At 54.4% G+C, this 12468-nt stretch overlaps 1 protein-coding gene across 1 annotated transcript; it reads left to right on the top strand.

Moving 5' to 3' along the window:
• On the top strand, window positions 1-4891 carry FEV (FEV transcription factor, ETS family member). Its single transcript, XM_061191150.1, is given in 6 exon segments — window positions 1-89; window positions 967-1096; window positions 1254-1382; window positions 1385-1490; window positions 2230-2304; window positions 4302-4891. Coding segments are annotated over 6 exon segments (1119 nt in total).
• Window positions 4892-12468: the final 7577 nt, after the last annotated feature.

Here is a 12468-nt window from a genome sequence, read left to right as displayed (position 1 = left end):
ATGGCTGCAGGTGGGCTCCTGTCCCAGAGACTCATCTTCAGCCAGCATCCCTCCTTAGTGTGCCCCTCCAGAGCCAGGAAGCCCCACAGGTACCCAGAGACTCCAGGCCCCTGGGAACCACATCAGTTTTGCTAATACCCCTCTTTGCCCCTTTCTTGGAGTGTATTTACTTCCACTCCCCCTGGGTTGGGGACCTTGTACGGTGCACCTCTTTTAACTCCTCTACTCCTACTAGAGCAAGGTGCCAACTGCAGCCTAGTTCTGGGATAATCAGGATGGGAATAGTTGTGAGGGTAGATGGTAAGCTGGGATGACAAGGGATGGGGAAAGATAGAAGAGAAATGGTTGGGGGTGGGGGTGGAAGGGGCATCACGAGCCTACCATTTGCCACAAATTAGTGAGAACAAACGAATGAGAAAAGGAAGGGAAAGAGAGAGATGGGATGGAGAGGTAGAGAGGAGACAGAGGGGAGATGGGAGGAGGAGGGACTAGATGGAAGAAGAAGGAGAGACCTAGAAAGGGGGAGGAAGGGCAAGCCACTAAAAGTTGTGCGGGAGACGCCCCAGCGCTGGCCCAGAGGCCTGGGAGCCCCGGAAAGGCAGGAAACCGGGGAAAACAAGAGGGAGACAGGGAAGGAGATCGGGTCTCCAGGGAAGAGCAGAGAGTGGGAGAGGAGGAGGAGGGAGGAGTAGCGGGGATGGAGGAAGGGGGGTAGATAAAGGGAGCAACGGCTGCCGACCGGGAGCGCAGCGACAGGAGAGAGGGAGGGAAGCGGAAATTTAAAAGTGAAGATGCAGATAACGCAGCCTGGAGACGGGAACCCGGGTTGGGGGGGAGGGGAGGGGAGGAGAGTGGAGCGGTGAGGTGTGGGGGGGAAATGGGTGAGAAGGAGGGAGCCCCCACCCCGTTGTGACCCCGGGGGTCCGAGGTGGGGCCGGGTGCCCCGCCCCATTCCTGTTTGCTCAGAGTCAGGGAGGCGGAAAAGAAATGGGCTCCTGACCCCTGTCAGAGCGCGAGGCCTAGGCCCATCCCCCGCGCGTCTCCCGGGTTGCGGGGTGCGGGGGGCTGCCGGGTGCGCTTGGCTGCCGCGCGGCAAGTAGGAGACTTTATTGCGATGGGGCGATAAGAGGGGCGGGGGCGGGGTCCGGGGGGCCGAGGCTGCAGCTCTTTAATTAAAACGGAAATTGCGGCCCCTGCCCGCGCGGGGGCCCGGAGGGTTCCGAGCAGCCTGGTAGCTGGGAGCATCGCTCCAGGACCCCTCCATCCCCCGCCACACCCGGGCAGCCCCCTCCCGCCAGGCCTTGCTGGACCCAGCGCCTTCTCCCTGTCACCCGCTGTCGCCTCGGGCGGGGATCGGTGCCCCGGAGCGCAAAGCCTGACGCGATCCCCCTCTCCCACCCCCCCACCCCCACCTCCCACCGCCCAGGCCCTGGCGGCGATGAGACAGAGCGGCGCCTCCCAGCCCCTGCTGATCAACATGTACCTGCCAGGTACCAGGGACCAGCCGGGGGCTGGAGGCACCAGGACCCGGGGCGGGAAGTCTGGGCTGGGGCTTGGGAAGGGGATACTGCGGTCCAAGGGAAGGGGGCGCGGTCCAGAGAATCCGATAGCTGGGAGAACTGAGCAATCTAGGGCATTGGGAGACCTTAAAGGCAGATGGAGCGCTTTGGGGGTTTAGTGTGAGGTTTAGAGGACCTGAAGTGAGCAGATTGGGAGCCTGGGAAGCCAAGAGCGCCAGCTCAGGGGCTGAAAGAGCCTGGCAGGGGGAGCAGAGGTCTACAGTGTGGCAGGGGACTCAGTGCGCGTGCAGTGTTGGGAGGTTGTGGTCAGCCGGTCTCCCGTGCGCCCTCGTGGCTCCTCACCTCCGTGCTCCGAGCGTTCCCACCAGCCCAGCTTTCCAGGCGCCCTCTCCTCTCCGGTGGGCTCTGCGCGCTCCGGCTCGCTGGCGCAAACCCCGCTCGGCTTTATAAGGCTCCCGCCGGCCCGTTCAGAAAGCGGATTTCCTTTTTCCTGGACGCGTTTCCTGACTTGGGCGTTATGGAGGGGCTCCGCGCGGCGCGCGCCCGGGCCGGGCTCCGGGAGGAGGAGCCGGACGGATCGGGCCCCCAGCCTCGCGCCGGGGAACCAAGGCACCCCCCTCTTCCCCCTTGAGCCTTGGCCCGGGGCCCCTTCGGTCAAGTCGGCAACCTCCGCCTGGATCCGCCTGATTGTTTTCTCCTGCTGCCACAGATCCCGTCGGAGACGGTCTCTTCAAGGAAGGAAAGAGCCCGGGATGGGGGCCGCTGAGCCCCGCGGTACAAAAAGGTGAGCTGGCCGGCGGGGTGGACGGGCGGAGGCAAAGACAATGGATCGGGCCCGGGGTACCCACCGCATACAGACAGGCACCACTGCCACCTGAACAGAGGGTGGGAGCGATATGCAATGCTGGGCTTTGGGAAGCAGAGGGTCGGGGCATGATTGTGGGGAGGCTCAGGGGGGTGTGGGGAACATTCATTTGGCCTGTGGCTCCTGCACCTTCTGAGACCCAGGGTTGAACTCGAAGGCCAGGGCAGACGAAGATCTTGCCCCCACCCCCTTTTCAGCTGGGAATGTTTTTCCTGCTGTGGGGCTGGGGCTGAGGTGCTTGGTGTCATTTCCCTACTGGCAGCGGGAGCCCAAGGCATCGGCACCGCCCAGCAAGGTGACCCGGAGAATTATTCCCTGGCCACTCCAGGCCGAGTCACCACTAGCACCAGGGCCAGCACCCACCTGCCCCACTGGCCCATGCCAGGCTCTGTGAGCCAAGTCCTCTGGGCCGTTGCAGTTGATTCCCAGGTTGGTCACCCGCTCTCTGCCAGTGGCTAAATTATCCTCGGTTTTGCCATGTTGGTGGCCGAACCTGGCTGGCCTTCCAGGCCAAGCCTCCCCACAGGTCCCCACCCAGTCGGTACCCTAGATCTCACCAAGTCACCGTAACCAGAAAAACAATGTTGGCAACTGCTTTATGCAAAAGGGAACACAACACCCAACAGGAATGAGTTTCCAAGCCTCTACGTCCCTCAGTACCAGATGCACATTTTTACCCAAATCTTCCCTTGCTTCTGACCCTAAAATTCAATGCTCCTGACCTGGAGCCAGGCAGCTCCTCACCGGGCTGGTGTGGAGGGACTGGGATCAAAATGATGGTGGAGGGCAGCATCTGGGTTCTGAGCGAGTTGTTGAAAAAAGAAGAGACTTTCAGCAGGCTCAATTTAAAACAATCAGACAGTTTCGAGGAAAATCCTTTTTATTCTGAAAGAGTGTGGGGGGGGGGTGGGGAGGGCGGGTAATGCTATCAAGATTTTTCTCCAACTGTCTGATTGAGGCTCTAAGACAGAGAAGCAGGAGTTCTCTCTCACTACCCACTTACCTGGGAAAGCCTCCTGGCCGTTTTTAGCAACCCCCCAAATCCAGACGGGGCAGAAGAGTCTGGAGATTGGAACGATGGGAGGAGGCAGGGAGCCAAGCAGAGAGGCTTCCCGGTCTCCTCTCCTCTTCTCAGAGCGGCGCATCACGCCCCCAGGGAACTACGACACCTTGGTACCCTGGGAATCCCGCCTGTTTCGAAAAAAGAGGCCGAACCGGAGTAGCCCCAGCACCAGACGCTGGCAAGGGTGGGGAGACTTCATAGGCTGCCATTCCTCTCACGCTTAGGGAGCCACTGTGCCCATTCTTGTCTGATCTGGTACCTCGAGGAAGCCAGCCACCACCTCGTCTCCACCTCGGGCAGGGGGTCCAACTGTATGCCTTGTCCGGTGGCTGGGGTGATCCTGCTGCAGGCCTGCTTCTTCCCTCTGGATCTCTGGACGTGGTCCAGCTGGGATGTGGCAGTCTAACCGCCTAGGTAGGCTACGCTGTGCGGTTGTGCAGGCTCTGCACCGAGTAAGGGCACTCAGCCGAAGGGCTGATATCCCGCCTTTGCTCACCTCCGAGAGCCCTGTGCCTTGGAGCGCCTCTACCTCTACACGGAGGAGGTGATGCTTCCCCTTCTCCCCCCAGTTCTCACAAAGCTGTGCGCCCGCGGGGTTGCGTCCTCCTTAGTGGGAGACTCGTTTCCATTGTGCAAAAGCGCAGTATTGGCTAGGGACGGCTTTGCTGATCAGCCCCTCCCTGGCCAGCCGCTCCAGCTGTGCCCAGTTACACATCTGGACGTGCCCTTTTCCTCCCTGACATCGGTCCCCACCCCCGACTCGGGGCGGGGGAGGTCGTCTCCCACCTCACCTCTTCCCCCGCCGCTAGACTCCCTCATCCCGCCGGTGTCTGACTGCCCCCCTTCCCCACAGGCAGCGGCCAGATCCAGCTGTGGCAGTTTCTGCTGGAGCTGCTGGCTGACCGCGCGAACGCCGGCTGCATCGCGTGGGAGGGTGGCCACGGAGAGTTCAAGCTCACGGACCCAGACGAGGTGGCGCGGCGCTGGGGCGAGCGCAAGAGCAAGCCCAACATGAACTACGACAAGCTGAGCCGCGCGCTGCGCTACTACTACGACAAGAACATCATGAGCAAGGTGCACGGCAAGCGCTACGCCTACCGCTTCGACTTCCAGGGCCTGGCGCAGGCCTGCCAGCCGCCCCCCGCGCACGCTCACGCCGCCGCCGCCGCCGCCGCCGCCGCGGCCGCCGCCGCCCAGGACGGCGCGCTCTACAAGCTGCCCCCCAGCCTGGCCCCACTGCCCTTCCCCGGCCTCTCCAAACTCAACCTCATGGCCGCCTCGGCCGGCGTCGCGCCCGCCGGCTTCTCCTACTGGCCGGGCCCGGGCCCCGCCGCCGCCGCCGCCGCCACGGCCGCACTCTACCCCAGCCCCGGGTTGCAGCCCCCGTCCGGGCCCTTCGGCGCGGTGGCCGCCGCCTCGCACCTGGGGGGCCATTACCACTAGACGGGGCGGCCGGATGCCCCGTGGCCTCTCCCAGACGCCCAGAGCCTCGCTCAATCCCATCCACATCCCGGAGAGGGGCCGGCGCCTCCGCCGCCGTTCCTTCAACCTCAGATTTTACTCCGCCCGCTGCACCCAGCCCCGGGGGAAGGGGCCTGAAGTCGCCTCAATCTTCCTTTAACGCCGGATTTGCCCCCCGCCTCATCCCGCAACCCCCGAGGGAGGGTGGCTGTGCCCGCATTTCCTCTAACCTTCTTCTAGACCTCAGATCCCTGAAAGGGGTTCTCGGGTCTCCCCTGATTTTTCCTCCCCTCCATCTGTACTTCCCTCTGGCTCCTGGAAGCCCCTCCATTATGACCCCTCTCTTATTCCAAATTTTCTCTCTCTCTCTCTCTTTTTTTTGTCCCCCACGGAGCTGCCCCGATTCCAGTATGGCCGAGGTCCAGCAGAGTCCACCTTCTCCTCCCCTGGCAGCTCAGCGGGCTTGGTAAGGGCCGCGTCTCCCTTGACGCTTCTAGGTAGCTTCCGGGCCCCCTTCCTCCCGCTCCCAACCTCCCACAGGACTGCCTTGTGTTTCTATTCCCTTCCAGACCTATTAAAGCTCCCAAGCTCCCCACGGCCTCTTCTCTCTGTTCTTAGCTGCACCAGAACCTTGCGGGGGGGGGGGGAGTGGAAAAGGTAGTGAGACGCCCAGCTCAGGCCTGAGCAGAAAGGCCTGCCAAGGAAAAGCTCGAGAGAATGAGGGCAGGCAGGCTTGGGTGCTGCTGGAGGGGAGCGCGGAGCCTCTAGTGCGTGGGCTCCTGCTGCAGCGCCCCTCCTACCTGGCAGTCGAGCCCAGCCTGCCTCATCCGGCCTTCCACTTGCCCCTTCACCCTACCCCATCCCAACTTCCCTCCCAACGCGCAGCGGCATGCCACCTTCCCCCATCTCACCCATCCTTACGCAAGTTCCTCACCTCCTCCCAACCTCCACCCCGCCTTGTCTCATCTTCACACCATCTCAATCTTTCCTCAGTCTCTCCATTTCATGCCCTTCCCCACCTCTCCTCTCCTCCCCATCCTACCTTCACTCAGACTTTCTCTCTCACTCCCACTCACAAACGACCCCCCCACCCCCACCCCGTTCCCCTATCTCCAGCGCTATCTTTTCTCTGGATCTGCCTCCTGGTTTTCAGGAGGAGGGAATCTCCCCTTCTGCGCCTGCCGCTCCCCTCCGGGCTTGCGGCTGCAACCTCCTTCTCGCGGGTGGCGCGCGCCCTCTGCTGGTCTCAGGAGGGTAAGCCAGAGCCAGGTTTTGCAGCTAAACTGAGAACCCGACACTTCAGGCCAAACTTGGCTTTCAGAGAGGAGGGGCGAAAGGGGGGAACCCTAGCCCTGCACCCCAGGTCCGGCCTCGAGAAGTCTGGGAAGTGGGTCAAGTGGGTCATCCTCCTGGCAGGGCCATTTTCCTCACCACCTGAGGCCCTTTGAATACTGTGCCCACCGGGGGCCATGGCTCTTATGCTTTCTCCGAGCCTTTTACAAAACCTGTTGGCAGGAAAACTGCCTTGAACGCGTTCCTTTAGGCGGAAACAACACGGGGGAGGTACCTGAAGTGATAGCCAGAACTTTGAGCTGCACACCAAGGCAAGCCCATTGCTCCCCCTTCTCCATGGTCCTAGTGTTTCTTTCCCAGGAGCCATATCTCTTCCTGGACCAAAGGTTCCTCGCTAGTTGGTGGGAGAGTGCCTGGGTTCCCACAAGGCAGTTGAGGAGATTTCCCTGTGCCCCATGGGCCGGAAGGGAAAATGCAGGGGGAAGGCAGGACAACTAAGTGCAGGGAGGGTCTGAATGCCCTTTCCCAAAGGGAGTGAAATCATCGAGGTCCACCTAGGGAAAGAGTCTTTATTTCTTTTCATTTCATCTTCACTTTATTTTTTCTGGTTTTCCAAATAACACGCTCAGCATAGAAAATTTGGAAAATACACAATAAGGGCTCCATGAAATATTAGCTGAATTAAGCATGTAATGAAACATGGGGGAAAGTCACCTACACTCTCATTACACAAAGGCCACTATTTATAAGGCTTTGTCTTAATCTCCTTTTTCTCTGTGCCCTTTGGAATTGAACGGTACCCTGCTTTAGTCCCTTAACATTCTGGTATCAACATGGTCCATGCCGTTGTTATGCTCTCTAGACCTCATGGGGTAAGAAGGTGGGATCATGTATTCCAAGGAGCAGACGGCCAGGGGAGGAATCCAGCCTGGTGAGGGCCTCAGGAACTTAGAGGGAGAGGCAAAGGGCCTCTTTGCAGGGGGCAGAAGCGGGGAGGGAGAAAGAATGCACTGGGGAGACAGAACCGGGTTCCAGAAAGATCTGGGCTGCTAAGAATTGTGGGTTGAATGTAAAAAGGTGAAATTTCCTGGCAAGAAGTGTGAGGTCCTGTACTTAGATCTCTAAAGGCCAGAGTGTGAGACATGCAAGGGTGGTGCTCTGTAGAGCCTATGTGTAAATTAGTGGTGTCTTAGTTAACACAATGTTACACAGGAGCCTGTATGGTAAATGCAGAAAAAGCCATTGTGATCTGAGGACACGTTGATGCAGCTATGGCACCCTAGGATGAAGGAAATGATCCACTTGCTATAATGATTGTGCCCCCAGCATATTGTACACAGTGTTAGATAACACTTTCAGGAGAAGACCAAACGGAGAACAGACAGAATAGTGGACCCACGAAGTGAAGAGGAACAATGCTGGAAAACCAACCATGGGAGATGTGGTCTGGAAAGTCATAGTGGGGAAAGAGGCATGGGAGCTGTCCTCAATTATTCAAAGAGATGTCCTGTGGCAGAGCACCTGGATACGTGTACCAGGACACATGGTAGAAAACTACAGTGAGACAAATATGTCAACCTGATCTAATGAAGAACCTTCTGCTCTGGACCATGATGAGGAGTGCTTTGTCATTGGAGTGTTCAGCAGACCCTTCCTTGGAGGTTGAGAGGGGAGGTGTACTAGGTGACTTCAACCTTGAGACTCTTGAAGTCCTGTGAGTGAGTTGGTAAAGGAGGGATTTAGACATCGTTGGAAAGCTGGGGGAGGTGTTGTTAGATTAGGGGGTCTTCTTACCTGTGATATCACATCCTTAAAGCTCACCTTGCCCCTCTGTTCTTTCCTGCACAAAGAGCCAATTTGGGAAGCTGATATATAGGACTGGGCATTGGAAAACCTGAGTTCTGGTCCCAGATTGTCAACTGACTTGCTATTTAACCTTCAGATAATTCTTCTGGGATTCCATTTACTGTGGTCTTGGGTTGACTCTACTCCACCCAAATCCTGATGAAGCCACACTCTTACCACACTCAGCTTCCTATGATCCAGGCCTGTCTTCATTGACCCTTAACCTCTTGGTCCTTGGCTCTCCAAGATATTGATCCCACCATTGCTTCTCTCTCCCAATCCAGGGTCCAGCCCCTCTCTCATTCCCTGAAGGTCTGAGCCTTTTCTCTATCTCTTCACTCATGTCATTGGTGAAAATATGGCTCACTTCCCCACCCCCTGCCACGTGCTTGCACTACAGAGTTTACAAAACACTTTCACATCCATTGTTTTATTGATCCCCTCCAGGGTCATGGAGGAAGATAGGGCAGGGATTGCTTTATCCACTTGGAGGATGAGTAAACCAAAGCCCAAGATGTTAAAAAAAACTTGGCCAAAGTCTCAGGGCTTGTTCTAGGACCTGTGCCTTCTGGTTCTTCACCAGGCCTTTTCCCAGCGCTTGGAGTGGTTTCTCCATCGTCCCAAGTGGCCTTGGTCACCGTGTTTGTAGGATCACTCCCCCGCCCTCCCGGGATTACACAGACCCGTGTGTCCTCCAGTAACGTGTGCTCCTTGTGACCAAGCTCCAGTTGCCATCACTTGCAGATGAAATCAGAAGTCCAACTAGCATGCTGTGTGAGGACATCCATGCCCACACACTGCCATAGACCTGCACAGCCACAGAGCAATGATATCACCTAGGGCACCGAGGCTTACAAAGCACTTTCTCATACATTAGCCCATGTGACCATAGACAGACATCAAAATGCATTACTGTGATGTACTTTTCTCAGAGCCTTCTGCTTTTCTGGCCTTCATTTTCCCTTCAATGTGTCTTTGAAATACACTTAACTTCAGCTTGTTCCTCAACCTTTTTTTATAATTCACATCAAGTAGACCTGCTGATAATAAAAATGTGCCCTACCATTCATTGAACCTGACTCTGTGCCAGGCTGTGCCCTATGCTAATGTTTTGCCTGTGGTCTCTCCTTTGACTTGGCCACACCTTGCCAGGTGGGGATGGTTACCTCCACTTTCAGATGAGGAAACTGAGGCTTGGAGAATTTAAGTGACTGGTTCAGCCTGTGACCCCAGAGCTCAAGTCCTCACCCATCACACCAGATCCCCTCCCACTGGGCCTTCCTGGAAAGCTTCTTCATGTGGATGTGACCTGCAGCCTACCCATCGCAGATGTACTCCATCTAATTGTCTAGTCATAGCAGAAAATGATAGGTTACAATGGACATATTGATGACTTGTCTTACGAATGTCTTTAGTTAGTTAGTGCCTCTGTCTGATTAAAAAAAAAAAAATCAGACTGTTCTGTTGTGCCACTGTCTTTTGCAAGCCTTCACTTTCCTAACTGTGTTCCTACAAGCTTTGAGTAGATCACTGTACTCTAGGGTGTGGCTGAGGGTCTGACTACAACGTGACTTTGGTGGCAATTCCTACATCAGTTTGGTCAGCAAGATTTTCCCCTGACCCTCCTCTTTCCTGGGATGGTGGGTCTTGAGGCAAGTGGCCCAATGTCCCATTGACTGTGACTTTTTCTATTTCTGAAAATTCTCTCCTACTGGATCTTCTTTGCTACTTCCTCCTTTCCTTTCTTTGTAAACAAAAGGCATGATGGTTAAGTGCAAGGGCTCTGGGGCTGGACATCCTAGGTTCAAGTACTGGCTCTGTTACTTACTAGCTGTGTGACCACGAGCAATTTACTTTACTTCTTTGTGCCTCAATTACTCCACCCATAAAATGGATATGATAATAACAGAACCTACCTCATAGGGTTGAAAGAATACATGATTATATAAGTACCTTTGTACACATATCAGTGTTTTCTATTATTAGACAAACAAATAAGACAACCCCAAACAAAGCAAGCACCTGCCTCTTCCCCTCCAGTCCCAATCAGATGCCCTCCACGTGTCCTGGGAAGGATCTTGAGTGGCAACATCTACTTTTCTAGGCCAGTCACCCACCTGGTGAGCTTCACCAAGAACCAGCCTCTTGACTGGTTATGTGGCCACACCCATCACATGGACCAGCCTCCTATACTCAGTGCATCCTCCATTTCTTTATGGGGTAACTGGAGAACGTACTGAATTTAAGATGATAGGATCTCAGCTAGTTACCAGCTGTGTGACTTTGGGAATATGGCCACACCACTCAGAAAATTCATTTTCTCCTTTAAAATATGGATAATTGTAATGTTTACTTCCTATGGTTAGTATGTGGATTAAACAAAAATAATATTAGCAATAGCACTTAACATAATTCTCACACTCTATAACACATTTAATAATATCCTAATATTTTTCTCAATGCGGCAGACACAGCTAGCTCAACCCCCCTCCCCACCCCAAGCTGCATGCTCTTCACTTCAGGTAGTGGAGTTGTCATTGGAAAGTGATTGCCCAGCCAGGGACTAATTTTCCAGCCCTCCTTGCATCTTGGTGGGAGCCATGTGCCTTGTTTCTGCCAACAGAATATGAATGAAAATGATAGTATGTGTTGCTCCCAGGCCAAAACATTTGGAAATGGATGTGCCTTCTCCATACTCTCTTATTCCCTTTCTGCCACCTGGATTTAGAGGACGACTAGTTCCTTAGAGATGGCAGAGCTCCATTATGAAAGGATCCATCATAGAGAGAGAAATCACTCATCCACATGCATTGGACTATTACATTTAATTTGGAGGTTTTCTTTTTACAGCAACAAACATTACCATAACTAATACTCAAATCACATTTAATCCTTACAACAATCCTCTGATATAGACATTATGATTTCCCTGATTTTATGATGAGAAAACTGAGGCACCAAGGGGTTAAGTCTAAAGTCACATGGTGAGAAAGGGCAGAGCAGAATCTGAACCCAGTCTGATTTCAGAGGCAGTGAGTTCTCTTAACCACTAAGGATGTGAAAGAGCTTTATACATTAAAGTGTCCTAGAAGTAATAACAAAGGCTAATACTTATTGAACACTTATGTGTCAGGCACTATTTAAAGAGCTTTACATTCATTTAATCCTCACAACCTTTTGGAGTTGGGTCTAGTATTATTCCCATTCTATAGATGAGGAAAACTGAGGCACAAAATATTAAATAAGTTGGTTAGAATCACAGTGCTGCTAAATGGTAGCAAGGTGATTCAACCCCAGCAGCTCAGTTTTCACTCCCTTCCCCATCCCTTATTCCCTTGATCATCTCTCATGGAGGAATGAGCAGATTCTGAGATTCTGAGAAGCCCAGGAATTGGCAGGACTATTTCCCCAAATCTCAGCCCAACCCCAGGCTAGGTTCCCAATTCCAGTGCTCACCTGGGTTCCAGACAAATAACAGAGTGAGAAATACATTTTAGAAGTCTTGTGGCCAATGTGACCCTTGCATTTATCTCAGATGGCATGATGGAGTAGAGGGAGCCCAGATGGACATGGATTCAAACCCAACATTTGCCTACTCCCTGTAGGAATGAGAAGGCTACTTACTCTCTCTGAGCCTCAGTGGCCTCATCTATAAAATGGAAATGCTGATTATACCCACCTTGTTGGTTTGCTGCGGGCAGAGCACATGCCTAAAGATTCCAGCTTGGAGGACCGCTCCAAAAATGTCATCCCCCCAGCATTGACCAGCCCAGAACAGAGATCTGCCCTGGGAGCTCAAACCACCTCCCCCAGTCTAATCCCCCAACACTGCATCCCACTTCTCCTTCCATGAGTCGGAGAAGCTCCTTCCTTGAGATTCTGTGGGGTTGGGGGAGGAGGAAGTAGCTGAGGGAGGCTGGAAGGCCAGACCCTGGGTTCCTTTTTCTGGAAGAGGAGGCCAAGTTGCTTAGCAACACAGCAGAAGTTATCAGGGAGGTTCCATGCAGGGCTATCCTTTATCATCCTGCAACATGGAGAGATCTGGGGGTACACTAGATGGGGAGATGAGTGGGGAAAGTAGGGAAGGGTCCCAGGCTCTGATGGTAACCTCTGGGCTTCATTCTCCTTTCCTATGATCACCTTCCCAATTCTCCAACTCTTTCCCCTTGGTTTTCTACCTTTGACACACAGAGGCGGAGAGACAAGTTCTAGGGTCCATCCTGTACACACATCTGTCCATTGGCCATGTATGTAACCATGTGCCTAAGGGCCAGATTCAGGACCACCTTATATGTATACTGTACTTTACAGTTTACAAAGCACATCCATATATGTGATTTCACCAGATACAACAGTCTCTTTAATTCCTGTATGACAGACGAGGGAAACAAGTCTGAAGGTCCCACCGTGAGGAAAGAGCA

Source organism: Eubalaena glacialis, chromosome 1, assembly GCF_028564815.1.
Source record: "Eubalaena glacialis isolate mEubGla1 chromosome 1, mEubGla1.1.hap2.+ XY, whole genome shotgun sequence".
Taxonomy (NCBI): Eukaryota; Metazoa; Chordata; class Mammalia; order Artiodactyla; family Balaenidae; genus Eubalaena; species Eubalaena glacialis.
The sequence above is the reverse complement of the archived record's forward strand: the minus strand, read 5'-3'. Positions and strand labels throughout refer to the sequence as shown.